Source organism: Syngnathus acus, chromosome 15, assembly GCF_901709675.1.
Source record: "Syngnathus acus chromosome 15, fSynAcu1.2, whole genome shotgun sequence".
In the NCBI taxonomy this organism is placed as follows: Eukaryota; Metazoa; Chordata; class Actinopteri; order Syngnathiformes; family Syngnathidae; genus Syngnathus; species Syngnathus acus.
Genome location: NC_051100.1, coordinates 2,226,215 through 2,251,125, shown reverse-complemented (window position 1 = coordinate 2,251,125; position 24,911 = coordinate 2,226,215). Strand labels below are relative to the sequence as shown.

Here is a 24,911-nt window from a genome sequence, read left to right as displayed (position 1 = left end):
GGCTGGCAGTAACTTTTCTAAAAATTCCAAAATTAGACCAAAAAAAGTAAATAAGGAGTTTTGGTGCCATAATAGAGAAGATGCACCCAAAAAAAAAATGCTAAAATAAGGTGACTGTTGTTTGGCATTTGAGATAACTTTTGTCAAATATGTATCTATATTTTGGTTATTAAACTATTGTACTAACAGACAGCCCTTGAACCTTTTGACATGACGTACGTAAGATTGTTGGATGGCACTTTTCGAACGTAGACGTAATGTTACAAATCCAAGATGGTGGACACACACACAAAGACACGCACACTCAGCCACGGCAGCAACGGTCCTGGTCCAAAGGAACGTTTCCCCTCCCATGCAAACATTCCATCAACATCAACACAATAATGCTCGCTTCCCCTTCCTGGCGGGCTCTGTCTCCAGTCACTGCTGTCAATTATGACCAACTTGGCCCCTAATCTACTTTCTCTGCGGCCTGATCACATTACAGTTCAAATGGTGCCATCATGGTGGGGTGGATGGGGAGGTGGGAGATGCAGTAGGGGATGTGGGAGGGGGGGGGGGGTCTGGTCAGTCTGACAAATATTTGACGTGGGCTTGATGTCATATTGGACTTGCCATTGGAATAATTGGGGCACGAAAAAGTTGGCTTTGGCATGAGCTAGATCATCCGTACAGTGTGTCGGTGGCATCTAGTGGAATCCAAAAAGTCAATTATCAGGAAATCTAAAAAAAAAAAAATAAATAAAAATCTTGTTAGGAGAGCACTCAAAATGGATGGATGGATGGATGGATGGCACACAGCTCACATAATTTATAACACCGTGGGTGGCAGATTCTTCAATCTTTTGTCAAGTGCATCCTGAAATAGAGCACAAAAGAGAGCATTGTGCTTACTTCAAGTGATAATCTGCAACATCCACCCTCTCTGTGTGTTTATGTGGATTGAATACGACACAGAATAAAAAAGGCCTTACGAAGAGTCGAGGGTTACGCCACAGGCAAGTTCTTGGTTGCTATAATCCGGAAGCTAACATCTCAAATCTGTGCTGGAAGATAAAGGATTTCAAGGTGGTGGGAACAGTAAATGCAGCATTAACCTATGAAATAGGCCACTTGGAATCACTGGAAATTCAAACAAAATCATGCTAGAATGGGTGCAAAACAAGTATAGCCTAATGTCATCTTTATTTTGTCATTTGATGACATTTACTTCCATTTATAACAGTTAGAGTTTCACAATAGGGCACCTTAAAACTAACTGCCACTGTGTAGAAATAAGAACTTGTCTTTTGTCTCTTTTAAACCATTTTTTTTTTTAATGGCATCATACCCAAATTGCCCATACAGTGAACTCAGCCCAGGTCATTCATTTGCGCGGCGTCCAGTGAATAATTAAAAAGGAAGAGGGAAGAAATGGAAAAAAAAAACAACAACACTAATTTGACCATGGGCCGTGCAGTGCGTCGCGGCAGTGACGTCAGCAGTGACGTTTACGTCTCAGCAACCAATCGCATTTAATCGTTTTGGGGGTCCACACGGGGCGCGCAAGTGTATAAAAGGGACAACAGAAGACAACACAACACAGCAGCACAACAAGAGAAAGGACGACAGCAAGCCAAAGAGGATTCCTGCGCATTTACTACCCTTTCCTTCCTTCTACGGCACATGTAAGACTTTGGCACCACTTTTCCAGAATTCCAGAGTTTTCGAATAGTCGTCCGAAGTCGGCTCCGTGCGTAATTACGCAGTGGATGCGCCGTGCGTTCTCTCTACTTTACGATGTTGATCAGCTATTAAGATGATTTTTAAAGCACAATAAGTTTTTGTATTTACGGCTAACAAGTTTTGGTTTTTTTGGGGGGGGTCATTTTTGGTTGAATCGTGGTGCCGCAATAAACAAGGCAAATCAAAATAACTTTGCTAGCAACGCTCGTAACGTTTGGAAGAAAAGAAGGTAAAAAAAATATTCCAAAGCTAAAATAGATTTGAATCACATTGGTTTAATGTATTTCCTCTGCTCTCATGTGGAAGTTGTCCTGTGCGCAATTACGCATTCGTTTTTTTTCTCGTTTTACAAGATTTGCCATCTTTTAAAATGCGTTTTAAGTAAAATTTTAAGTCAGTTAAGAAACATCGAATCCGAAATGTAGTTTCTAGATTCAGATTGGTGACAAAATCGACTGAATTTGCCTTTCAACAAAATGTGTGTTTTAATGCATGATTGTTGGGTAAATTCATGCCCAATCCTCATTTGAATTTTATTCTGTGCGTAAACACGCTTGGGTGCCCCCACCCAAACCAAAAAGACCCTTGACACGTCATTAATGACTTGCCGCTATTCAAGCGCAAGATTACCATAGTGGACATTTTGTCATTTTAGCCAAAAGGAAATTCTGCAACTTACATTTTGCATCACAGTCGAATGACGTTTCCTTTGTCGTCAGGTGTAAAGCGATGTCACAACGTAGCGGCCCCGCGCTTCTTCTCCTCTTTGCCCTCTTCAGTGTGCTCTACTCCCGGACGCTCAGTCTGCCCTATGCATCCATGAGGTCAGAACAAGCGCATGGCTCCAATTCTGTCTGCATCTTTGTTGTCATCTCGATTTTCAAGTCATAATAAAGGTTAAAAACGTAGTTGAAAGAGGCATTAAGATTCGGAGTGATACATGCTTGGTATTTTGTTGATTTGATTAGGAGTCATTCGAATGATTTTGTCTCGTGCAGACCAACGAGACATGCAGACGGTCTTTTCACCAGCGGCTACAGCAAACTTCTGGGACAGCTCTCAGCCAGGAGATACTTGGAGTCTCTGATTGGGAAGCGAGTCAAGTAGGTGGATGCTCCTATATTATTCTTGTTGAGAAAATATTGTCTTAAATGGGGAATCATTTAGTTTGAATATGGTCACATTTATGATTGGACTTGTTTAGCATGTTTGATTTTTTTTTTTTTAGGTTGCCTTACCTTATAAGTGAGCATTTTAAAGTAACAATTCAGTAATGACGAACTATTTTGCAAAAAAAATTAAAAACATGTACCGCCCACTTTTTTTGTTGTTGCAAATACAACTTATGTGAGTAGGTCCAGTGACATTTGCAATGATAAGAGCTGACTTGCCTGATGATGCATATTGTTAAAGGTTAAGTGATGCCATGAGTGCCTGCTTGCACGTTGTTGCGCAGCCAGCAGGGTCGGAGGACGACGAGCGATAATGCCTTATCACTTATGTCTTACGTTGACTCTACCGTGTCACCAGTGACGAGCTGATGGACGAGCCGGTCAAGCGCCACTCGGACGCCATCTTCACAGACAACTACAGCCGCTTCCGCAAACAGATGGCCGTCAAGAAGTACCTCAACTCGGTCTTAACAGGGAAGAGGAGGTAAGGGTTGCCAAGCTGTGATTCTTTCTTATACCACTAGAGGGAGCCCTAGCAGCACCACGCTTTGATGATGGCTGATTTAGACCACGCATTTGTCACGTCATGGATAAAGTATCTTTTTCATTCGTCAACAGTCTAGAAAATGCCGGCACGAGCGACCAGGAAGAGTCCAGGGGCGACCCCGACACCTTCCAGGAGAACTACGACGATATCAACGTCGACCACCTGCTAAACAACCTACAGCTGGTACGCAACACACGATCCGTAAAAACAACTCCCGCGTCTTCCAAAGTCAACTGTCTAAACGGTGTCTTTGTTTTTGCTAACCCAGCCGCTTTGAGAAGAGGTCCCGACGTCTGGAGTCAATGTGGCGAAAATATCCGTTCCAGCAACAACAACAACAAAAACTGCAGCATTCACCCAAAGAGCCCAGCAAGGAAGACACGCGTCCAGTGTGGTTCTTATCTAGTTTTCCTCACTTAACACACGTATTAGACCACCAGGCATTTAAAAAAAAACAGATGAAGAAAAGTTTTGACGTGGATTCTTTCCATCATTTTAAAATGAAGTTTTATGCCAATACTGATTTATATTTGGAGCTAATAATAATTCCCATCAATCATCAATGTTCCCAAAAAGCATTCTGCATTTGCGCAAAATTTTGGATTAATCTTGGTCTCAATATTTTTATATCACCAAAATTTGCCATTTGAATAGGGGTGTGTAAACTTTTTACATGTGCTGTATCGGTGAGCAACGTTACAGAAACCTACCTACCAAAAAAAAATTGTAATACATTGGGTGGTGGTCTAATACATTTGTTAAGCACTGTATATATGTTTACAATTTTTATCTTTTATTAATGCTTTCACACATGAACATTGACACAAAATTGCCCCAGAACTTTTCTTTTAAATAGCAACAACTAAACATTTAATATCTACACTTTCTTCCCCAATAAATACCTACTGACAACTTTGCATTTGGCAGTTATTTACTTGAAACTAAACAATTTGGGCCAATCCCACTTGCAGTTATGTGAAACTGCAGAGATTGAAACAACATCATATTTTGACTTTTAAGACTTCCCCAGAATTCCAAGTAACCCGTTTTCTTGGAACATATTGGTCAACCATTTTGTTCACATTATGAATGGAAATACCTTTATTCAATTCCAACTATATCCGATTGGCTAACGTACTGATGCTGAGGAGGCAAAGAAATAACGCGATTGATTTTCCGATGGACCCCAGATGCATTTAATCACTTTCTACTATTGCACTTGTAGAGCAAACACAGTCCTAACCATGCATGGAACTGCCTATAGCATAATATCATGACGACGACTACCAACATGTACTAAGTAACGTATGTACAGTATGTAGTATGTGCGCCACTCACCAAATAAAAGATGTCCCTTTTATTTTTCAACGCTGAGTCCTTTGGTCTGCCTCATTGTTTCACCACCACTGGGGAGAAAAAGAGAAATTTCACCAGACAAAATGCCAAAATACTACACCCCAAAAAAAAAAAAATCAAAACATCATTCGAAAAGTCAATATCATGAAATGTACAAGAAAAAAGTCAAAGTTCAATTTTGATTCGGACATACATATAGCATTTCAAAAGAAATCATAATCACAGCAAAATCATCATTTTAAAAAATGCAATATTATTTGGAGTGAAATCACCTCATTTGTTGAGTTTGTTCAATGAACAATTTGTACTGTATCCAACAAATAACATTGCTGTATTATTCAATTAATATAAAACAATAAACCGGATACGTATTTATGGTCGATGTACTTAGGCCATGTATCCAAATGAGGTCATAATGACAAGAATGTCAAGCCGGATGTGCCCACATTTTCCTTTTGCTGCGAGACGAGCCAAATGATTCCTCCGCAGTGTTTTTGTGACTCATTTTGTTTAGAAGTGTCACATGGAAGCAACTATTTGACTCATAAATGTCAACAAGGAACGTTCTGCAGGGCCGCACGCTGACTTGTTTCGATAATTGCAACCAGCCGAAGCGTCCCTCCTATAATGGACGCGCGATTGATTTCTGCTGACTCGGCACAATCAAAAAAAATTGAAAAATACGATCGATACTATAGGGCGGCTATATTTTAAAATCAATTGTGTAGTTTGTCAACACATGATTTATACTTTAAAAATTAAGGAGGCTTTGGGGAAAAATAAAGCCTCACGATTTATGCTTTTTTCTGAGAACAAATCAAAATTGTTGATAATGTCCTCTGTTTTGTGTGGCTGTCATTATTTATCCATATGTTGTGTGTGCATACGTGTGCCCGCTTTTCAGTACATATGTAATTACTGTCTGTTATGTGGAGTGGCTCTACTCATCAACTCATCACTGATGATCTTAATGGACCAAACAGGGTAAAAATAGACAACAGAGAGAGGGCTCGAGCTGTTCAAAACCACGTGAGTCAGTTTCGCCAACAACTCCCCCCAAAAAAAAAAAAGAAAAACTACAGCATTTTCCAAATGGCTTTCTACAGTATTACACTTTACAAAAACAATCACACAATTAAAAAGAATGTAAAGTTTTAAACAGTTTGTGCATCATGAATACTCAATGGGCATTGTGCTGCTCATCTGATGTGTGGCTTGGCCACTAGTATAAAACATAGACTGCTGCAGACAATATGATAAAGAATCTATGCCTTCCTGTATTGTATGCTGAGCTCTGTCTGAATGTGTTGCTATTATTTGTGATCACATATACAGTCTGTTCAAAGACTTATAAGTGCAACTAGCTGTTTATGCTAATTTCATAAACTCATTCATGGCATTTTGCATTATGATAAATGGAGCAAATGGCAGTTAAATATTTTTTGTGTAAACTTCAAGTATGAATGAGAATAAGGTTGAAACCACTTTTTTTTTTAAAGAATTATTTAGTGTCTCTTAAATTCTCTTAAAAATGTAAAAATTGTGATTGTAGGAAATTTGAGGACGAGCCTATTTATTAGCACACACACAGGGCACTTTGTGTGAGTCAGTGCAGCAGGCGATCAATAACACGGGCAGATAAATGATACCCAGTTGCAGAGGGACTAAAAGGCCACAGTGGCAATTCATCAGCAGCCTCCACTTTGACATCAACAACACTGACGTTTTTTAAACTTGTAACTTTCGGGGAAATAGTACATGGAAAACCCTTCCAGTCCAGAAATGGGCACAATATGGGGTGTATTCACAATGGTATATAAATCAACATATTTTGTGACAGCTGGTTCTGTACCCCCAAAACAAGCAAATGTAAACTATTTCTATTGTTCCTTGAATTCTAAAACGGTCCTAGATAGGAAAATTGTTACCTCCTCACTACCATTTGAATGAATGACTCAGGCCAAATGGAAGTGAAGATTTTCTCTCCAGTCAGAAAATAAAAGATTTAATTTGACACTTGAAGTCATCCCAACTTGCTCGTTTACTTTTATAAACACAATAAGAGCAAAGTTTTGACTGTATAAGTTTCAGCCCAAATGAGATTAGTTCTATCATAGCCAATTAGTTGACTGGATCACCAGAAAGGTTATGCAATGTTTCAAACAAATTCCAAGTCTTTAACATAATGAAAGACAGGCAAACAAGAAGTTTTGTAAAACTTTTATGAGGAAATGGCAATACAAACAGTATATAAATATTTACAATTTTTCAGGTGAACATTTATTTAAAACAAACTTGCTCCATTTATATATATATATATATATATATAGAAAAAACTCTAAATATTTACAATCAATATAAAACATTATTAAAATGTCCAACTTTAAAGTGTCACAATTTTCTTCAGTCATCTTTTTTTTGGTCAAGATGTTTTGCGTTCACCAACAGCAGCAGCATGTGCTGGAATAACAACGCCAATCGGCTGATTGTCCAGGATGCTTTGGAGAACAAGTGGTGCCATCCACAGGTGTGCTCAGAATGCATTGTTTTTAACCACCAACTCATTTAGAAACAACTTTTTGGAAATCCCTCTACTTTGGCAAGAGGAGACAAAAGAAAAATCACCTCTAACCTCATCACAACCTCCTGATGTTCCTCTTGCTCTGTGCGCTGCCAGGAAGGAGGGAATGGGCGCTGCCGGAAGGTGAGAAGCGAGAGCGGCACTGCACCACACGACAAGGGGCGGCGCCGTGGAAGGCTTCCTGGCAGCGGGTGCAAAAGTCAAACTGGCAGGAGGGCCGCATGCACGTGGCTCGCTGGGCGTCAGGTGAGTGTATGGCGGGCGAGCCGCACTGCTTGCACGGCCGCAGGGACTGGTGCTGCTTCAAGGTGCTGGCAGCCTGAAGGAAGAGATGGGAAAGTACGGCAGTTCAAACCATGTTAGGAAGCACTGCCTGAGAAAAGAAATCATTGTCATTAAAATGTGGACTAAGCTTTAATTCAAGAGGCTTTATGAGCTAAAGAATATTTGAACCAAAATATGACTTTGGTTTTAATGAAGGAAGGTACGTTTACTCAAGGAGCTTAGTCATACAGAAAATAAATATAGTTTTACCGCCCTCTAGTGGCATCTACGCGTAATTACTCGCAGTTCTGGAATCACTATTAGCAGCAATGTACTCAGTGTACTGTTGTCTCTCGGTCCAAATCGGAAGTATTTGGACTGAGCCTGAAATTTTGTGACTGTACAAATATTGTGCAATGCAATTTTTAAAAACAGAGTTTAAGATTCAATTCAATCTGTTCACCCCCCCCCAAAAAAATCCATTTAGGAATTAGAATCATTTTTGGTATTCCATTTTGTTTACTACGAGGTCTCTTTGCCCCAATAATTTGGTCTGCTTTCAAATCCATAGCAGGGAACTGACCTGAATGTACTCGTTGAAGCGAGAACACTGCGAATTTGATTGGTTGTTTTTCTGTACAGTGGCGCTCCGTCTGCTGACAGAGGATGCGGTTGCTGATGATGGCGTGTTTGGAGAGGCCACTTTTTGCACGCAGGACAGAACCATCCGGGATACGACCACATCCCTCGTGAGATCGGAACTCTTCAGCGTCACAGAGCTTAACGACTCCTAAAATGAAGTGGGGGGGAGAAGAAAAATGGGCATTTTTTAAATTACTTTTGTGTCTTTAATTACCTATTATGGAAGCTTTTTAGTAGCCATGAATGGAAGGAATATGATTTTTGATTTTTAACAGTGCTTGTATGTGCACGCACTCACCTGAAGAACCTTTTCGGCTTGCCGGCACCTCTGCAGAGCAGCGCTATCTTCGCGTATAATCTTCCGCCACGTTCTGCTCACCTTCTTGCAACTGCGGGCGGGCAAACAAACGGTGTTGATATCATACGGCCTCAGAAACCCGATGTCCGCCAGAAAACAACTCCTTTGTGCTTCTACCTGATGAGGTCCATGTCTCCCAGCAAGGCCAGGATGTTGGCCAGGATGATTCTCATATTCTTGGACAGAAGGGACGAGAACACATCCACGAACTCGAGGCCCATGCGGCCGCCGATCACCTGGTGCAGCAGATGATCCTCGGCCACCTTGGAGATGACGCTCCAGTCGTACCTGAGATTAAAGTCCCAATGATTGTCACACACACATCTGGGTGTGGTGAAATTTGTCTTCTGCATTTAACCCATCCCCATGTGATTTTAATCCATCCCCTGGGGGAGAGGGGAGCAGTGAGCAGCAGCGGTGCCGCGCTCGGGAATCATTTGGTGATCTAACCCCCCAATTCCAACCCTTAATGCTGAGTGCCAAGCAGGGAGGCAATGGGTCCCATTTTTATAGTCTTTGGTATGACCCGGCCGGGGTTTGAACCCACAACCTTCCAGTCTCAGGGCGGACACTCTACCACTAGGTCACTGAGCTGGATGACGAACAACAGCAACAAAATGATTAAAGATGGCAAACTTCCAACATTTTTCAGAAGCCAACCTCCATTGTTTTGCACAGGTCAAACTCTAACCCTACCATAAAAGTAATGCACCAATCACTATCTTATGGCTCTTGCTACCAAGGAAAGAGCTTGATTAAAGACCGCTCCTTGCCCTGTCTTATGTAAAATTAGTGATTTGCTGACATCTTACAGCATCTATTGATAATAGGGACCCATTTAATACACCGGGGCATCAATTACTTGGGCAATTAGCTCCCAATTCAGTACCTCTTATTCTTGCTGTAACTCTTGGCGAGCTCTTGACACGCTGCCTGCTGAAACTTGACAATGGGCAGGTTGGTGCTGTCGTAGTGGTCCAAGGGGGTGGAAGACAAGGAGTACGTGACTGGTTTCCGCCTGTAGGAGTCCACAGGTGTGGAAGCAATCCCCAAGAACGCGGGGCAACCAGAAACTATGTTCTCTTCACGTCGGGGGGACTGTTTTGGTGTCACAGTTGGAGGTGGGAGGGGCATTAAGAATGTCGATTTTTTTTCCTGACTGCGACTTACACCTTCCTCAAAATGGCTGTTGTACAGGGACAAGTAGCCGCTGTCCTCTAGCGACTCGTCAAAGGTATTCTCGAGCTCTTTGGCGGTCTGGTTCTCTTTGTCTTGGGCCACGCCGAGAGAGTTGTTATGCGGGAACAACACTTTGGACACCTTTTCAGCAAGGGGCTTGAGGGGGAGGGGATCCTTGATAGGTGAATCTTTTCCATGGAGGCCTGAGGGCTTCTCTGGAGAACCCATCTCAACGTTGGGCTTGGGTTTGGCCTTAGCCATGTCGTATCGCGGGCACTTCATGTTGGCTTCCGCACGGTTGAGCACACAAACTGTAGACACAAAAGCGAGGGTTGAAACTTAGAATTTCAAAATGTCACTTAAAATGCGAAAAGATTATTCAGTTTCAGGGGCAAAAGGAATTTACTCTTTTCCTTTGGGTATGATTTGCTAACAGATCACATTTCATAAAAGCAAAGAAACTTTTGTGCTTTTGTTCTAGTTCTGAATGTCCTGCAGCTCAGTGCATGGGGAAACATAAACGATTATAAGTACAAGTTATGAAAGTAGTATGTAATTGCTAGACGGATAGTCTCTTTTCTAAGCTAAGCTAAGGTTGATTTTTCTGTACGCAGACCGAGCATGAGGTGGTTAACCCCCCAAACAGGTTGTAGGCAAGCTAACTCAGCTACCTCAAACATGTATAAATTGGCAACTAACAATAGATTGATACCAAGTTGTTGACACAGCCTGTATTGAAAGTGGTCATCCATTCTTTTGTTACAATTTCGACCGTAACCATTTTGACGCGATAGAGATTTGGCGGGTGCCAGCCATTTCGGAGCGAAACTGACTCAATCAATAGGCACACATTAAGAGACTAAAAATAACGTACAGTCTTATCAAATACATCCTTGAGGGGCATAAACTACAATAAAATCACATTATTGGCTTTATGGTCAGAAGAATTTACTCCAACGTATCGATGGTTTTCGTTGCATGACTTGACACACACGTTGTAGTAGATGAGAACTAAGTCGACTTACCTGAACGTTTCTTCCAGTTTCCGCACAGCTTGTCTTCGTTGCTGCTCAGTTCGTTGGTCGGCTGCGTTTTAGTGTATTAAAATAATAATTAGAAGAGGTTCAGTGCTCATAAAAGTCGTCTTCTCATCGCCTTTCCGTTTCGAAGTCTGCGGCGAGAAGGCGCAAAAACATTCAAAGAGGAGCGGGCGGTTCACCATTTAAATCGACGGCCAATCAACGGCGGCGGAAGTGCGCGGGGGCGGAAATAGGAGAAGGATGGTAACCCGCGCATGCGCGGCGAAGCGCGGTTGCTTCGCCTTTTAAAACAAGAACCAATAGAGAGCGACGCGTGGAAGCGGGCTTACGAAGGCCGGCGAAATTTTACGGAGCATGCGCAGTGGGCAGTTACTCTGCAAGATACCGTTTCTGTTAAGATGAAACATTTAACAAATATAAATATCATATAACAATCAATACAAGAAACCATTCGTTCAGAACAAAGAGTACAATGAAAAGGGGGACAAAGGAGGAAAATTGAAAAAAAATTTCATTTGGAATGAAAATAAGAAATGTTACGTCTTTATTGAGGGTGAACCTCAGTTACAAAACATTTAGAAAATCTTTTAATAATTATAGTGTGTTGCATTATCGTCTGTAGGTACAATTTGGTAAGAATCTATAGAACTTGTAGTTAGTTGATTTAAACATTACCTTACTCTTAGTTGGCAGCCGAGGGCAGCAATGCGAGCGACAAAAAACAAGAAATTAAAAAATAAAACAATTGTAGAAGTTGTTCTCGACGATGCAATTTTATTTTTAGAACAAGATTGGATAGTATTTTTTTCTCGATCAAAGAGAATGTTACTACGGCGCATGCGCCTAGTTTTCAATATGGCTGCGCCCTTCTGCAAGGGGGTGTTTTGAATTTTTGAACGAAGCTTGTCAGTCTGGAACATGTACGAAAGAAATTTGCATCATCGTCATGAACTATCACAATCTCCGGTGACCTATATCGAAATTTAAACGTTCCTTTTTTTCCCTAAATTGCTCGTTTATCTGCAGTTTGTAGCACGTTCTCTTTGACAATGCCAGCACGCCATTCTGTATTTTGTTCTCTTAATGTGCAACTTTATTTATTGAATGTTCTGCCGCTATTCTACTTACTGCAAAGAATGCACAGAATCCTGATTGAAGGGACTGTTTCTGATATGGAGTAGAGACACCAATCATTCAGTCATGTTTTCCAGAATAGCTATTCACCTTCTACCTAAACAAAAGAAGTCTGCCTTTAACTTGCTCACGTGTGCGTTTAGAAATCATTCAAGTGTAATTACATATGCTAGGTTTCATAATCATTGCATCAGAACCGCAAGAACTTTTCACACTACCAGCCGGCTGAAGGTAGCCAAGTTATTATCCCTCGATGAACTATTCTCCAGGACGTCACTGCTGGACTACCTGAAAAAGATAGACTCGGAGTATAGTGACTGCTTGAGAGTGGTCAACAGTGATGCGCAGGAGCAGAGCAGTGCGGAGGAGCTGAGAGCCAAGAGGACCAAAGTGGCCCTCCTGGCTCCCCTCATTCAGACCATCAGGGAGTTGGATATCAAGCAGAAGGAGATGAGCGAGACGGAGGAGCTTCTCAATGGTGAGACCGTCTTCTCGGGAAGTGAGAAAGCCATTGTATGATGATGGGTGTTCCCACAGATGAAGATCTACGAGAACTGGCTGAGCAGGAGAGGGAAGCCTGTTTGCAAAACATCAGTGACCTTAGGCAGACGGTAGTTAATTAACTGTTTTCTTCTATAATAAAAAAAAAAACATGTTTTTCCTGTAATTTAGGATTTTATTTGCAACTTTGTGAGCCACACAGAATGTGGAGGCATCCTAACATAACCATTACATTTAAATTCCATGTATACCAGTTTTGAAATCAGAAGTCAAGTATAGTTTAGTTCTGGCCCCTTCATTTCTATTACAGGGGGTTCTAGAATGTGAGATAACACTTAAGCTTTCCGAGTGCTGCATTTTAATTCACTCTGCCCCACCGTTTCAGATATTACATCTTTTGATCAAAGAGGGGGAAGATGATCTGAGCGACCTCGTGTTGGAAGTGACAGCGGGAGTTGGCGGACAGGAAGCCATGCTGTTCACCGCTGAGGTTGGCCTTGATTTAAAAAAATAATACATGTGTAGTGTGGCATGATGTGCATTTGGCACCAGGGCCTTCAATATTAGGAACATAACTTACAGGAAAATGCTGACATCATTGAGGTAATTAGATTTTTTTTTTTTTCCCCGTGTGAAGCTGTTTGACATGTATGAAGGCTTCGCTCGGTACAACGGCTGGTCCTTTGACGTCCTGGAGCACATGAACAGTGACATAGGTCAGTCGGGGGGACATATGAATGAATGTAAGAAATCGTACAAAATGCTTGAATATTGTTCCTCACTTGCGCCTAGGCGGACTGCGCCATGCCTCGGCGAGCATCAGTGGCCGTCAGAGCTACAGGAGGATGAAGTTCGAAGGCGGCGTTCACCGTGTCCAGCGGGTCCCCAAGACGGAAAAACAGGGCCGCATGCACACCAGCACTATGACTGTGGTTGTGCTGCCTCAACCCACTGAGGTAGAAAGTTTGGAAGAAAATGATTTTTAAAAATATCAATCGTTTCAAAATAAAATTATTCTCAAAATAGAATTCTCGTGTCAGATGCCTTGTATGTCACCCACCTGGTTCTTTTGTTGTGTTCCTCTTCAGATCTCCTTCACAGTAAACCCAAAGGACCTGAAGATCGAAACAAAGCGGGCAAGCGGCGCGGGGGGTCAACATGTCAACACCACAGACAGCGCTGTCAGAATTGTGCACCTGCCCACTGGTACAAACACATTCTGGAGCTTGGCCCCTTGACAAGATATGACCTTCCCGACTGTAAGTGTTTCTTTGCTGTCCAAGGTGTTGTGGCAGAGTGCCAGCAGGAGCGCTCTCAGATCAAAAACAAGGAGAAGGCCATGAAAGCTTTGCGGGCAAAACTCTACGGCATGAAGCTGGAGGAGGAGACCAGCAAGCGCTATAATCAGCGCAAAGTGCAGGTACACACTGCTTTAAGTATGTTTGTCTCTCCGTTTGTAAATGTGTTATGTTTCATCCCTGCACTTTCTCCACAGATTGGCACCAAAGGAAGATCTGAGAAAATACGTACGTACAATTTTGCCCAGGATCGCATCACGGATCACCGGATCGGTATGACGCTGCACAACGTCGAGACGTTCCTGCTGGGAGAGGATCTGCTGGACGAGATGAACTCCTCCCTCCGGGAATTCTCCAACCAGGAAGAGCTCATGGAACTTCTGGAGCAAAACGGCCATAAGGAAGGATGAATAAATATGGAAGTTGCCAATACTGTCAAACCAAGTTGAATGATGTTAATAGTCCAAGCATTCATATTACAATGCAATAAAAGCATATTCTGTATCTCCAGCTCCAAATTATTATTTTTTTATTTTGTGCTGAAAACAAAAATAACACGCCCTTGTGTTTCATTAGACGAAATATATGTAAATGCAGAAAAAAGTCTTAAATGACAAGTAAAACAGCGTTCTTCAATGTTTTAGCTGCCTTGTAGCTCTTTTGGCTAAACGACTACGTTACCCAGAATCCCCCGCGATATTCCAAGGACGATTAATCGAGCGCAACGCTAATCGCTCGATCGTGTGCTCGCCTTCTCGCCCACTATCAGTCACGGTCCAATTTTTTTCCCTTCCCACGGACTCCTTCCTTCCTGTTTCGTTCTCCGTCCCCCATTAGCTAGCTCGAGGAGCTTTCGCTTCAGTGCGACAACATTACGTCATTTAACGAATCGTTTGATTTATATGTCGTTTTTTTTTAGCCACACAAAAACTCCTTATCCCGTTTGAAGTCAACCTTTTTTTTTTCCTCACCGACTTTACGTCATCTGAGATGCTTTCTTTCTTTTAGGTTTTGACGAGATCGGTGGCTGACAAAAGCCTGGCTGTCAGATGTTGGACGCCACGGAGCCGATGAAGCGTTTCCCCCCTCCGACCGACCGTTTGTGGTGAAAGTGGTCAAGTTTGACGGGGGAGGGTTAACGGTTATTTTTGGAGCCTTTCGAGCTGGGAGGAAGGAGTCGGGGGCAAACGGAGGAGGTGGACGAGGACCCCCGCTGGAGAAGCACCATCACCGGGTTGCCTGGAGGAGGACAATACTACAGAGTGTGATGGCAAACGAGCCGATCATCCTAAATGTCTACGATATGGTGAGAAAACCTATTTGGCTTCATGAGCTGCTTTCAAAATGTATCAATCCTCTTCATGTGTTACACTCTGAGAAAGTGTCATTTTCACGCACTCGTGTGCGACCAGACTCATCATCTAAAATCAATTAAAGCAGAGCCAAATCAACTGTAACCTCGCCTTAGTGTACTCAAACTTTGTACCACCTTTACACAAAAAATGCCATTTTCTAATCATTTATTTTGTGTGTTTGGATCACACAAAATATCCTTCTTCAATTTGAAAACCATATAAAGCTTGACCACGTGCATTTTACTGAATTAAAAGAGGCAAAACACACTTAAACTTCCCAAAAGCCTTGTCAAAATATATGTTGGTGTCTTTTCTCACTCTTGCTTGCACAGTTCTCCAAAGAAAAGCCAAAGTGCTTGCTTCCAGGGGTCACTCCCAGTTGAGGTCAACGATAGAACTGAAACATAAAATAGGAGAGTGTCAAACACCAAAATGTTGAACCAAACCATTTAATTCCATTTGTCACTAGCTCAATGCTAACATATATTCTACCAACAAATAGACAAGCTAACATCAATTAGAATAGATGTTTTGCTAAAGTCTCTTAGTGAGAGTACAAAGCCTAATTTAATGACTAGAGTAATTGAATTTGAAACGGGTTAGCAAAAAGCATGAAATTGTGTGAATGGTGCTTTCGACACACAGGGACTTCAAACTGCAGCGTTAGTGAACCATAAATGTTTCCTCATCGAAGTGTTTTTTGCAACCGGGTGATGCTGGCAGAGTCACCGCGTGGTCATCATGCAAAAAGGGGCAAAGGGGGAGGGGGGGAGGAGTCGGACACTCGAGTAATGATGAATCATTGATTGACATACTGGTGGACTCTTCTGCAGCAGGCGTGGGGATGGGGGCAGGGTCTTTGTGTTGCAAGGCCTCAGAATGGTCACGCTGGCCTTGTGTTTCATCTGCTAACAAGGTTGTTGCTTGTCAACATGACACAGTCCCATCTCGTAGCCTCTGTACTTTGATTCCTATTTGGATTTGTCAAGACAGTGCGGAGGCCCCTCGTGTTCCTTCTTTTTGTCATTCTTCCGCCCCTCGCGCCTCCTTTCACTTCCTCTCAGCTTTTGCATCTGTCTCGGCTTTTATTAGAAGAGAATTTTGAGTGGACTTTCAAGTTTGCTTTGTATTTATTTTACTTGCTGCTGTTTACCATTTAATGACACAATATGAACACAATTTCATCACCGGAAGGCACTTTGGCTGAGTCAGTGTTCTTCCAAAGAAAACATCTCGTCAAAACGCCTCATTCATTTTTCCATTTGAGGATCAATAGTGTCACATGACTATTCCACCTTAAAGCTCATCCGTCCCCCGCCGCCGCCAGCCCGCCTCGGCTAAGTGCATTTCCTGTTTTGGCCCCGTGAGTGCTTTAGTGCAGCGTCTGCCATCCTTGATTGAGGAACCAAGGAACATATTTTAGATTACAAACATCTCACAGCACAGCAAATTAAAATCTTACAAAAAGTCAAGTAGGCGGTAGCTTGATTTAGGAGTATGTATGTGTGTGTGTGTGTCAACGCACACTTGCATTGTAGCAAGCAGGCAGCAGGTTTTAACAAGCTCTGAGATAAGAGTCTTATGTCACTACAAGTGCGAGGAGGATACAAAGCAGCATTTCTTTTGTCGGCTCGTTGCGTCGCCTGTGCTACAAATGCACATCAGACAGACGGAGAGTCTCATATTAACATTCTTAGCAATTAAAGAAGCTGTGATACACTTAGACATGGAAGTCATTTTCCCATGATGTTTTTCGAATTCACCGCATACACAAAATGTCTTAATTTCTGTTCGAAGCGTTTTCACATGACCACATCTGATTTCATGTGGATATTTTCAAGCGGTATGGAAAAATGAATTTGGTGAGCATTTGGATTCTCACAAAATCACTTGTTTATATTGAATTCAAAAAATGTAATTGAATAACCCGCAACATAACAAATGAATTTTACCCACATTTTTTTGTGTGTTTCTCAAGTATTGGATCAACGAATTTACCAGCACGCTCGGCATCGGCGTCTTCCACTCAGGGATCGAGATCTACGGCCGAGGTGAGCTCATCTCTTGACGTCGTGCCTCGCCACTGAAAGCTTTTCAAAACATGTGTGTTGTTGTTGTAGAGTTTGCCTACGGGGGACACCCGTACCCCTTCTCAGGGATCTTTGAAATCACACCAGGTGAAGCCACCGAACTGGGCGACACTTTTAAATTCAAGTAAGTCGTTTCAAACCCTTCCTCGGCTCACATTTAGCCCGCATTGTGCGTGCGTGTCCCATTTCTTCTGCTCTAATTGATGTTCCCTGAGGTGTTTGACAGAGACGCGCATCTTTGCTGCCTACTGATCCACAATAATCAAATAAATAGAGTGGGATTGACGCTAAGACAGTTGTTAATAATTTGTAAAAAAAAATCAATGAAGAAGAAAAGTATCATCCATGTTTTGACTCACCTTTGAGTCATGACAGCATGTATGATGATGACGTGCGTGTATGCAGACAAGCCATCGTCCTGGGCACCACTGACTTCACCGAGGACGACGTGGAGCGCATCATGGAGGAAATGGGCAAAGAGTACAAAGGCAACGCTTACCACCTCATGCACAAGAACTGTAACCACTTCTCCTCGGCCTTGTCAGAGGTACGCCATCTACACGTGTTCACGCACACAACACACGCATGCATTGTCTTTGCATTCCACGTAATTAGTACAGTGAAAGAAAACAAAGGCCTGAAAGCGCCACTTGTTTGCTTAATGTAGTGAGGTTGAATAGAATCCATTTTCGATTTAAGTCCAATGTTCCCATAGGAAATCATTGTGCCGCTTTATATTGGGGGGGAAACAAATAGCAAATGATTGCCGCACTTCTCCAATGCAGCAACTTAAGTGTCCACTGTGTGCGCGCGCGTGAGGTCGAAATCGGCTTATCTTGCTCTGACTAATGAGCAGGGAGTCTTACAGTTAGTCCCGACGCTGAGATGGGGATTAAAATGGAACGATACAAGCCTAGGCATGCACAGCCAGCTGGCACACACACACAGAGAAATACGCACGTACGTACACGCTTGGACGCTTCAGTTGTCGCAATGGAGAAGTGAGGCAAGCGTTGGCCTTTTTTTCCAATATTCTTTGAAAGCACCGTGATGTAAGTTGATGTGAATGTCCTTGTTTTGTTGTCTTTAAGTGCACTTTGGAAACAAAAAAGAAATGTAATTCTGACAGTCAGATAAGACTTTTTTTTTAATAGCTTTTTGCATTTTCTTGTTAATCTTTTGTTGGAAACATACAAACAGATTATATAACAATGTATTCTTTATCCTCTGCAAAAAAAGAACTAAATTGTTGGATATTGGTTGTTTTTGTGTGTTGTCATCAGAAATGTGTCGTATTTCTGTTTTTCTGCCCCCTGGTGGCCATGTTGCACGCATCAGAGATAGAAGCTTAATGTACATTGAATTATGATGTGCAAGAATATTCACATGGATTTTTTTTCATTATAACATACTGTTGCTGTCCCACTCACCATCTCTTCTTCTTCCTCCTTCTTGTTCAGATCCTGTGCGGCCGCGAGATCCCGCGCTGGGTGAACCGTCTGGCCTACTTCAGCTCTTGTGTGCCCTTTCTACAGAGCTGCCTGCCCAAAGAGTGGCTGACGCCGGCCGCCCTGCAGTCCAGCGTCAGCCAGGAGCTGCACGCCAGCAGCGAGCCGGAGGAGGCCGAGGACGCCGCCGCCTCCGCCTCGTTGGCGGCCGTGGCGCCGTCCTCGTCGACCACCCGCCACCAGCCGCGGCGGTAGAAAACCGGGCCTGACCATAAGACATTTCACAATGACGTCATTTTTACTTCTGGGTGGCAGAAACTCTGAAAGCACCGCTAGTGTTGTTTACTTGATGGCCTTTCATGATTTCAGTTCAGGTCAGGGCTAGGCAATCAATTTTCTGCCAACTGGAAGTATCTGGGCTCCTGTTGTTTACAAACATCAAATGGTCTCTTTCTCGTTTTAATCCTCACCAGCCACATAAGGACTCGACCATCTAGGTTGAAAGGTGCTTCTGCCTGTTTCAGGTAATCCGAGCCAAACGTCCCCATGTGGACTTTGTCGATTTTCTTTTTTTCTTAAAGGACTGAACCTTCCACGGATCCTTTTTTCCCATCATTTCAAGACCGAAGGAGAATGACTTGTTTTATAGTAGCAACAACCTGCCGTGGTGCCTTCGAGCTGGCTCGCCAGGAAGAGCAACCCAACTTCTTATTTGATTTTCTTTTTCTTCAAACACTGAGCACAGCGACACCTCCTGAGGTTTTAATAACATCTGATTTTAGTTGTCAGACTTTAAATGGATGGGACTGCACAGCTTTTTCTTTTATCGGATTTTTCTACCTTTTCCTCTTTTTCAATATAAGCTCAGGACCCCGAAAAGGTTTTGGTCATTATTTTCCAACAAAATCAGGTTTGTTGCTTTTTAGTGCAGTTGTCACTATTCCCACACGGTGGCAGTATTTTATGAAAATTAAAACATGTATAGCTTTTGCTGACAGTGAGTTCTATTTTCTTGCACCTGAACATTGTTACATATGGAAAGCCATATCTATATTATAATCCTAAAATCTTAGTAGTAGGCCAAATGGCACTAGTAACGTAAAAACATGACTAAGATGCAAATGCTTTTTTTACTGCCATTGCCATGAGCTGTTCCAAATTGAAAATATTTTTGCTTACTGTGAAGAACATACAAAAACATTTACAGTGAGATGATTTATCATCTATCTCAAATCGGTGTACATTAGTTGGATAAATCAAGTAAAAAAAAACAAGCAAAATCCAAAAATTCATTCATGCCGCTATAAGCGCCCTCTGTTGGCTGGTATCTAACTGCAGCTTGTATAGTCATGTCCTCTTAATTATTAACCACATCTAATGATTGATTCTCATGTTATAAAGAGCAATATATTACTCAATTTAAAAGTGTGCCCTTACATACCGCACCCACTCCCCATTCTGGCCTTCTACTCTCTGGGCACAAACTTTAACTTTATTGGCTTGACGGGTTGGAACTTCCAGTTAAAGTCCAGAGGAATCTAAAAAGGAGGACGATATGGATGTCAGAGGCAGGAAAGGCAACGTGATTGACACGACTGTACATGTCTTACCATCGTGTCCTTGCACGTCTCCACGTTGTAGCTCAGCAGCAGGCGGACCAGGACCATTTTCACGGTGAGGAGAGCGTAGCGCATTCCAACGCAGTTGCGAGGGCCCAGGCCAAAGGGCATGTAGGCGTATGGGTGAATTTCTTCATCACTATCTTTGCTGAACCTGATACGTGTCAAGGGTTGGGCGATAAACATTCAAGACAAAGGATGATGTCATTATGTAAGGCAATACTGTAAAAATAAGGAGCGTGAGGTTACCGCTCTGGTCGGAAGCTATTGGGGTCCTTCCAATAGCGGGGGTCCTTGTGGACCAGCTGCACGGGAACGGTGACCAGGGTCCCCTCGCAGATGGTGAGCCCGCCGAGTTCGATGGTCTTTTTGCACGCGCGTTCGAGCCGAGGCGCCGGCGGAAGGATGCGTAATGATTCGTTAATCACGTTGTCCAGGTACTCCATACCCTGCAGTGTCTCATATGAAATGGAACCCTTTAAAGTGGACACACGGAAATTATTGTTAACAAACGATTGTGGTAGCCTGAAAAAAAAAAAGTATTTTACTAGTCTACATCTTTAGGAACGTTGTCGTCAATCTCCTGTTGCAGGATCCTCATGGCTTCCGGGTGGGTGACGATGTTGTACAGGATGAAGGAGAGAGTGGTGGCGGTGGTCTCAAAGCCTCCAAAGATGAAAGTGAAAGCTTGCGACAGGATCTCCTTTTCCGTCAAACCTACAACGATCACAAGAGGAAACAAAAGTCCTGCTTGGCTGTACATTCAAACCTAAAATGTCAACTTGAGTAGATGACTGGTACCTTTACTCGGCTGTTCATGTTCGCTCGTTATTTCCGACTCTTGTATTTCGTGCTGGATCATCACTTGCAGAAAGTCCGCGTGACTCTGCATGAATTCATTCATAAGAATTATTTCTGACCTACAAAATACTTTAATATATTTGAAGTTTTCCTCATTGGTTTTCAAGTAAACTTGTGAGAATATGCAATTATAATAAGAAAACAATGTAAAGTTACAGTGAATGGGATTCTAAAGCCATGACGCTATGGGGAAAAAAACGTTGCAAGATTACGTGAATACTGAAACATTTACCGACTCTTCAGCACGATGTTGGTCTTTAATCTTCTTAATGACGTTATAGAAAAAATCGGTGCTGGCTTTGGGCATAATGTCGTAGTTTAGCAACTTGAACAGCTTTCCTAAAGCGGGGAAAAGCACTGCAAGAGGATAGCATGATGAATATTTTACATTTACACACTGGAACATTTGATCACTGGCATTCCGTGCTCTACATACGCATTAACATGATCGGCCAAAAAGCGAAGTTGAGAATTTTCTTGAGGTGAATGACGAGGGGGTCGTTCGGCCGGTTGATGGAGTCGGTGTCCACGCTAAAAGAGGCGCTGGTCACCACGTCCAAACTATATGGCCCGAATAATCTGCAACACAGAAGTCAACATTCTGAGGAGGATAAAAAAAAAAAAAAAAAAGATAAATGTGGCTGCTGACCACCAAGTCCCCCCTACTCCAAAAAGAATCTGCCAACACAGTGGAGATTTTGCAAGAAAATGATGTCAAGGTGTTGAAATGTCATTGCTACACACTGTTTGATGTCGACGGGCTCACTCAAGTCCTGTTTGGACAGATTCTCGACCAGTCGCTCCGAGGAACGAGTGACCAGCGGGAACACCTTCAAAAAACAAAAAACAGTCGTAAAGTCACATAAATTGGAGTCGTCAAATTTGGAAGAATGCCAACCTGCTTCAGTCTTCCGCTCGTGAAGCATGGTGACACAGAGCTGCGGATCCTTTTCCATCTTTCATCTTTAACGGTTGTGATGCCATCAGCAAACGCGCCTAACACAAGAGTGTCCTGTGTCCAAATTATGCATGTGCACAGATTGAACATTAACACTGTGATTAAATATAAGAAAAATATATATATTGAGTTCAAATTTAACAAGTTTTGGACTAAAACAAATTTCAGGGTGGGGAGTGGTGGTAGGTAGGGCTCAGAAAGTGATCGGCATGCGAGGTTCAAGGTTCAATCGGGTTGTGTATGTCCGGCTACCAAAAATAATAATTCAAAATAAAATAAACAAACAACTTGATTGTAGTTGCTCTTAGGGGACCTTCAGCAGGTGATTTGTTGTCGTACGCTTGGGCCTGCTTTTTATCTGTGCGTGGCTTACCCTGCGATTGGTGAAGGTAGTGTAGCAATCCTTCACCATCACCGCCTTGATGATCTCGGGATCCGTCACCATCAACACCGGAGTTCGGCCGTCAAACATCCTGCCCAGAAATATAGCCAACTCAGGGTTACACTTGCATCATGTCGTCATTTTAATGTGCTGCGTCAGTGTAGTTGTGTAACATCACCACCTACCCCCATATATCTCCATATTTGGTGTGACACTCCTGATCAGCGGCAAGCAAGCCCTACTTGGAATTCCGCCAGAAATTATGTCATCAGATTGCATGGATGAAAAGCAGTCAAGTGGATAATTTGCCATAGGTCTTACCCACCTTTCTCAAAACCAACATTGTGCCTACAAAGGGAAGTGGCCTTGGTCCTGGTATTCCTAATTTTTTGAAGTGTCCATAGGGCCACACACCATACCTACACACAAAAAGTATTACATAATATAGATGTAAAAAAATATATTTTTTTTTAGGTACATTATGTGGATATAAATAGTAGCATACTCACAGTAGAAGCAATGCGAAAAATAGAGCAACTAAAGTCCAGGTTGTGGCCGACAACAACTCAAAAGGGAACATTGTGCCTGTTGCGAAATCCAAGCCCGAATGCATAAACAAGGAAGTACCAGGACACTTTCACCGGACGGGGCAGTCAACGAGTAGAAACGGCGGGCACTAAATTTCCTGCGTTTAAGGGACGGTCAACTCCGCCTTTTCTTGCAATTTAATTGATTCCGTTTCCATTTTTAATAGTTTGCTCACAGAGATATACGCTTGATCGCCAACATCGGACCTTTAAATCTAAGCTCGAAAGTCACAAATAAGGAAAGACAAGGCAACAATCGAACGCACACTTGTGAACCCATAAGAGGGTTCAAGTTCAACTAAGGATTTATCTGAAATTTCAGTCCATAAAACACTGAACAGAAAAGCATTAGGACAAATACATTTTGTTATCTGTCCTTTTATAAACCCTTAAATTATTTTTCACGGTTGGGTGGCGAGCAAAAAAATAAAAAATTAAATAAAAAAAAACGCTCACACGCTGAAGTTTGAACATTCTCACGCGCCGTAAAACAACCCGGAAGTAAACGCTCGAATGCAACACTTTCACGCTCACCGTCCCAAGACCGGGTTTTTAATTTATCCTGCTGATCTTATCTAGCTTACTAAAAAGCGAGGGTAAGGTGAACACACTGCTTGTCGCTTGTTGTTATAAAAACTAATCTTGTCATCAAATCTACAGCTAAGATCGCTAGTCAGTTAGCACGTTAGCATTTCATGGTAGCAACAGCCTTATTTTGTCACTCAACTCCATTCATCACGTATTTTTTTGTTTTCATCGCACTTTGGTTCCTTACGTTAAGTACAGAAGTGTAATAAATGCATAGATATTTAGCTAAGAGAACAAAGAGTGGAAAGAACTCAATGTCACGCATGAAGGACGAATAATGTAGGAGGGCCAGCCACATTTTGTGTACGCTCTTCCCCAGCATGCTTTGCAGCAGCTTTTGTAAATAGTTATAAATAGTTGTTCAGTTTCAGTTTGTTATGATTATCGATTAGAGGTCGCCATCCACGTGTTAACAGTCTATCTGTGACCTTGAGTAGATGTGGCTTTAAAATATAGTGCCTGATCTGTTCATTGAACTTAAAAGCACATTTCTACTTGATATGTGCCAACAGAGAAGCAAGCGTGCGCCATGTTCCTCACTCTGGCTTTGCTGCGTAAGGGCATCCCAGGCAAGCAGTGGATCGGCAAATACCGGCGCCCACGGCTCGTCACGTGGCAGATGAAGCGCAACATGCTGAAGCACCTGGAGCGCGAGGCCGAAAACGAGTACTGGCTCAGTCGAGCCTACATGACGGCGGAGCAGGAGTTTGGACACTCCGCAGAGCGACGGGCTCTTAAGTGGCAGAATATCAAGGAGACCCGCTTCAATAATTTCCCCAAGCACAAGACCGTCACCGATCACCTCGCTCACCTCGACATTTCCAGGAACTGGGTATCTTAATGCTTCAGATACCGAGAGACTTTTCAACACGTCGTCATTATGGTGGAGCCTTTTAAACACACAGCAAGGCATAGAAGTAGCTCAATATTTCGAACTTTGTTCGAGAAGTGTATGTACGCCACACATGTATTATTTGTCATTTATATATAAAACTCATTTGAAATACTGCAATTGGATTTGTGATTTTTTTCTTATGTAACAGTCGGGCTAATTTAAATATTTCAGAGCGAGCATACTGTTTTTTTTTTTTCACACAACCTAACAACATACCAATCTCGAAATGGACATAATTGTATAAACTATGTGGTAACACCAGACAGTGGCTAGAAGAACTCGAGCCAAATGTGTCAACATCTTCAGACACTTGAGTTATTAATAACACTGT

General features: G+C 42.5%; 6 protein-coding genes and 1 long non-coding RNA gene across 11 annotated transcripts; 4 read left to right on the top strand and 3 right to left on the bottom strand.

Moving 5' to 3' along the window:
* The first annotated feature begins 1,541 nt into the window (after nucleotides 1–1,541).
* On the top strand, nucleotides 1,542–4,812 carry LOC119135097 (vasoactive intestinal peptide). Its single transcript, XM_037272448.1, has 6 exons — nucleotides 1,542–1,667; nucleotides 2,445–2,549; nucleotides 2,724–2,828; nucleotides 3,256–3,381; nucleotides 3,516–3,627; nucleotides 3,713–4,812. Coding segments are annotated over exons 1-6 (459 nt in total). The 5' UTR covers nucleotides 1,542–1,665; the 3' UTR covers nucleotides 3,722–4,812.
* Nucleotides 4,813–7,014: 2,202 nt separating this feature from the next.
* On the bottom strand, nucleotides 7,015–11,189 carry fbxo5 (F-box protein 5). 2 transcript variants are annotated; one of them, XR_005100507.1, is made up of 7 exons: nucleotides 10,850–11,189; nucleotides 9,535–10,135; nucleotides 8,763–8,933; nucleotides 8,586–8,676; nucleotides 8,229–8,435; nucleotides 7,328–7,700; nucleotides 7,015–7,230 (listed from the first exon to the last, which is right to left on the bottom strand). XR_005100507.1 is itself a non-coding variant. In XM_037272594.1 (6 exons), exons 2-6 carry the CDS (start codon nucleotides 10,104–10,106, stop codon nucleotides 7,437–7,439), a joined length of 1,305 nt encoding a protein of 434 aa, XP_037128489.1. In that variant the 5' UTR covers nucleotides 10,107–10,135; nucleotides 10,850–11,189; the 3' UTR covers nucleotides 7,213–7,436. The 2 variants fall into 2 exon arrangements, 1 of the variants encoding a protein (XP_037128489.1); XM_037272594.1 differs by having other exon boundaries at nucleotides 7,213–7,700.
* Nucleotides 11,190–11,713: 524 nt separating this feature from the next.
* Nucleotides 11,714–14,315, top strand: mtrf1l (mitochondrial translational release factor 1-like). Of its 2 annotated transcripts, XM_037272596.1 has the most exons (9): nucleotides 11,727–11,784; nucleotides 12,268–12,476; nucleotides 12,536–12,609; nucleotides 12,885–12,989; nucleotides 13,137–13,215; nucleotides 13,292–13,455; nucleotides 13,588–13,705; nucleotides 13,783–13,919; nucleotides 13,995–14,315. In XM_037272596.1, coding segments are annotated over exons 1-9 (1,101 nt in total). In that variant the 5' UTR covers nucleotides 11,727–11,782; the 3' UTR covers nucleotides 14,208–14,315. The 2 variants fall into 2 exon arrangements, with proteins under 2 accessions (XP_037128490.1, XP_037128491.1); XM_037272595.1 differs by having other exon boundaries at nucleotides 11,714–12,476.
* LOC119135188 lies at nucleotides 12,654–14,903 on the bottom strand. Of its 2 annotated transcripts, none has more exons than XR_005100508.1 (5): nucleotides 14,769–14,903; nucleotides 13,560–14,177; nucleotides 13,282–13,450; nucleotides 13,080–13,190; nucleotides 12,654–12,995 (listed from the first exon to the last, which is right to left on the bottom strand). It is a non-coding gene; the product is annotated as an uncharacterized LOC119135188 (long non-coding RNA). The 2 variants fall into 2 exon arrangements; XR_005100509.1 differs by having other exon boundaries at nucleotides 13,094–13,190.
* On the top strand, nucleotides 14,546–19,687 carry desi2 (desumoylating isopeptidase 2). The gene is made up of 5 exons (XM_037272598.1): nucleotides 14,546–15,103; nucleotides 17,131–17,203; nucleotides 17,273–17,366; nucleotides 17,648–17,789; nucleotides 18,703–19,687. Exons 1-5 carry the CDS (start codon nucleotides 15,065–15,067, stop codon nucleotides 18,943–18,945), a joined length of 591 nt encoding a protein of 196 aa, XP_037128493.1. The 5' UTR covers nucleotides 14,546–15,064; the 3' UTR covers nucleotides 18,946–19,687.
* Nucleotides 19,688–19,823: 136 nt separating this feature from the next.
* On the bottom strand, nucleotides 19,824–23,330 carry LOC119135181 (cytochrome P450 3A30-like). The gene is made up of 13 exons (XM_037272590.1): nucleotides 23,020–23,330; nucleotides 22,836–22,929; nucleotides 22,696–22,748; nucleotides 22,502–22,601; nucleotides 22,069–22,182; nucleotides 21,915–22,000; nucleotides 21,607–21,749; nucleotides 21,403–21,527; nucleotides 21,111–21,195; nucleotides 20,866–21,026; nucleotides 20,559–20,785; nucleotides 20,301–20,463; nucleotides 19,824–20,228 (listed from the first exon to the last, which is right to left on the bottom strand). Exons 1-13 carry the CDS (start codon nucleotides 23,121–23,123, stop codon nucleotides 20,157–20,159), a joined length of 1,527 nt encoding a protein of 508 aa, XP_037128485.1. The 5' UTR covers nucleotides 23,124–23,330; the 3' UTR covers nucleotides 19,824–20,156.
* A 222-nt stretch (nucleotides 23,331–23,552) lies between these two features.
* On the top strand, nucleotides 23,553–24,697 carry mrpl57 (mitochondrial ribosomal protein L57). 2 transcript variants are annotated; one of them, XM_037272600.1, is made up of 3 exons: nucleotides 23,553–23,693; nucleotides 24,198–24,565; nucleotides 24,649–24,697. In XM_037272600.1, exon 2 carries the CDS (start codon nucleotides 24,215–24,217, stop codon nucleotides 24,524–24,526), a length of 312 nt encoding a protein of 103 aa, XP_037128495.1. In that variant the 5' UTR covers nucleotides 23,553–23,693; nucleotides 24,198–24,214; the 3' UTR covers nucleotides 24,527–24,565; nucleotides 24,649–24,697. The 2 variants fall into 2 exon arrangements, with proteins under 2 accessions (XP_037128495.1, XP_037128494.1); XM_037272599.1 differs by having other exon boundaries at nucleotides 24,198–24,692.
* The last annotated feature ends 214 nt before the right edge of the window (nucleotides 24,698–24,911 follow it).